This window comes from Apium graveolens, chromosome 1 (assembly GCF_009905375.1).
Source record: "Apium graveolens cultivar Ventura chromosome 1, ASM990537v1, whole genome shotgun sequence".
NCBI classification, from domain to species: Eukaryota; Viridiplantae; Streptophyta; class Magnoliopsida; order Apiales; family Apiaceae; genus Apium; species Apium graveolens.
Window position 1 is genome coordinate 177,672,398 of NC_133647.1, and position 3,107 is coordinate 177,675,504.

The window sequence follows — 3,107 nt, forward strand, 5'->3', positions numbered from 1 at the left end:
GCCCTATATCGATATTGCGTCTATATACCATAACATAAAAATATTATACGGACGACATTTAATTTTACATACACAATTATATGCATTTTATCGATTCTTATCAGCGGGACAATGCACTTGGAATTTGTATTAATAAATAAAGAAGTTAATTATACCAAAGTGCAATTGTCTCCAACTTATATTTTGTTATTCCGGAGCTTACATACGTAACGAAGCTTTTTCCTATGTAAATTAGCTAAAAAAGAATGTAAAAAATTTCGTGAAAAAAAAGAATGTAAAAAAGGTGAATGTTTACATGAAAAACTTTACACATTAATTAACAAACTTTATCTAAGATTTTAAATTATTACTAGCAACCATATTTGCTAATACAACGACCCTAGAAGCAGTTTTACCATTTCATAACAGTGCTATCTTCTGACTGGTGTTGGTGTTAGTTTCAAAATTCATAAACAAGAGATGATTTAAATCTTACAAGATCTACTATCGTACATCTTAGTTGTTTGTGCGACACCCTTCTATTAATAATATTTATTGATAATTTCATTTGTTAATTAACTTTGTCGAATATGATTCCAAAAAAGAGGTGTTGGATGCTACAATTACAAATACGATCGTCGGGCGTTGATTGATTTTAATTCTCATTTTTATCGAATATATCCAATCAATGATCATAGTTATGTATATAACCAACCAACTAGAGACCCTAGGTTTTGTTTTCTTTTCCAACTGACTAAAATCAACAAATGAATCGGTTGGAAATATTACCAAAATCGACCGATTTCTGTTTATAATGTTTTTTGTAGGTCCCATATGGCCCAACAACCATGTGACGGTCCATATCAAATTAAAAGGCGACAAAAATTGGTTGAAAAAAGATCAGTTGAAAATGTCAACTATTACAAATGACCGTATTCGGTTGGAAAAAGTTTCAAAGATCAGTTAAAAATATTTACTATCATAAATGATCAAAATCGATTAAAATGGGTGGTTGGAAATATGTTTCAACTGTATTTAATGCACTCACCAACACTATTATGCAATATCAAAATGCTATTAATTGATAAAGTAACATTTCACATTCAGGGGCAAAAACAACCGAAGTGACAAAATCGGTTTGATCTGGCACATATTCGTTCACAATTTTTATTGTTATTCATGTATGATGTTTAATAGATTGACTATGTTCCGTTAGTTAGCATACTCATGGTAAAATGATCCTATATCTCCACGTCTAAGGAAATCCTTTGCCACCACAGATACTTATTTATAAAATTTTGTTGACATCTTCATTGAATCAATCAATCAATCAACCATATACACTATATATTGCTTAGAGTAGTGTTCGGGAGGTAAGATGTACGCACACCATGCCCATACTCCGAAGAACAGGGAGGCTGTTTCCGTGAAGGCCACCGATTTAATACAATATATATATATATATGTGTGTGTGTGCATGCGAGAATGAAAAGTAATACCTGAGTTCATGGTTATATTCACATGAGACTATGCATGTGAGAATGAAAAGTAATACCTAAATTAATGGTTGTATTCACATAGGACTTACCCACAAGAAAATAAAAGTCATCTAGTAATTATTAAAAGCTGTATAGGCATCAGAATATACAGATAATTAGAGAGGCACACAACCTGAAATACATAATAGCAAGAAAAACTCTATAATTGAAGTCATTGCAAATCACTAGAAACATCATCAACTACACGAATTCGTCGTCTCCAAGAAACCCAATCTAAAGTCATGTCATCAGTGATATTTAAAGCTTCCATATCCAAACTTAATTGATCTGCCCAAGTCCTACGCGGTCTACCTCTCTTTCTCTTTCCCCGTACTACTATGAGCTCACCCCTCTAACCGAGGCTGATGCATGTCGTCGTTTAATATGTTCATATCAACGTAACCTACCCTCCCACGTCTTCTTGAAAATATACTCAATACCTAAAACTTGTCTAAATATATTATTTGGAATATGATCTTCCATTGTACGCCCACACATCCATCTCAACATACGCATTTATGCCGTATCTAACCGACATTCTTGAACTTTCGGCAATTGACAACACTCCGAACCAGATAATAATGTCGATCGAACTATAACTCTATAGAATTTATCCTTCAACTTCAAAGGTATATTCTGATCACACAACACCGCTGTGGCAGCCCTCCATTTAAGCCATTCAGCTTTAATACGATGGGTAACATCTGCTGTAATATCTCCATTGTTGTCAATGACCGAACCTAGGTACTTAAAACGATTTGTCATCGGAGCTCTGTCTTCAGCAATACAAACTTCAATCTCCGACTCATTAATTTCCCCACTAAAATTTCCCCACATGTATTCCGTCATAGAACGGCTCAAACGCAAACCCATTTCCTGCAATGAATCACGCCACTGCTCTAATTGTACATTAACCGCACTCCTAATTTCTTCTATTAACACTATGTCATCAGCAAAAAGCATACACCATGGCATGTAAGTTTGGATTTCAAGGGTGATCAAATCCAAAATAACGTTAAAAATAATGAACTTAACCCTGATCATCGATGAATGCCGACCTCAACCGGGACAAAGCTAGTATATTTTATTGGCATTCGAACGCATGTCCCTACCTATGAATACATATATTGTATCGCACGTATGTATATTGGTGGAACCCCTTCCTCCAGATAACCTCTCTCGGTACACTATCATAAGATTTTTCAAATCAATAAACACCATATGAAGGTCTTTCTGATGTTCCTGGTATTTTTACATGAGACACCGAATAAAATGTATAGTCTCAAGTGTTGATCGACTAGACATGAAACCAAATTAATTTGCCGAAATATTGACAACCCTATGAATCCTCGACTCAATAACACATTCCCAGGGCCTCATGGTAAGACTAAGTAACTTAATACCATGGTAGTTATTACAATTTTGAGCATCCCCTTTGTTTTTATATATCGGTATCAAAACACTTAACCTCCACTAACTTGGCATCTTAGCTATCTGAAGCATCTTATTAAAGTGATTTGTCAACCATCTTATACCATCTTTTCCCAAACAATACGACATTTTAATCGATATCTCATCCATAAACCTGCC

General features: G+C 34.5%; 1 protein-coding gene across 1 annotated transcript; it reads right to left on the reverse strand.

Moving 5' to 3' along the window:
* Positions 1-2,033: 2,033 nt before the first annotated feature.
* On the reverse strand, positions 2,034-2,492 carry LOC141712058 (uncharacterized). The gene has a single exon (XM_074514837.1). It carries the CDS (start codon positions 2,490-2,492, stop codon positions 2,034-2,036), a length of 459 nt encoding a protein of 152 aa, XP_074370938.1.
* Positions 2,493-3,107: the final 615 nt, after the last annotated feature.

What these genes read in the sequence shown, in the direction of transcription:
- LOC141712058 (XM_074514837.1), bottom strand. Translation starts at nt 2,492, where the DNA reads ATGCCATGGTGTATGCTTTTTGCTGATGACATAGTGTTAATAGAAGAA.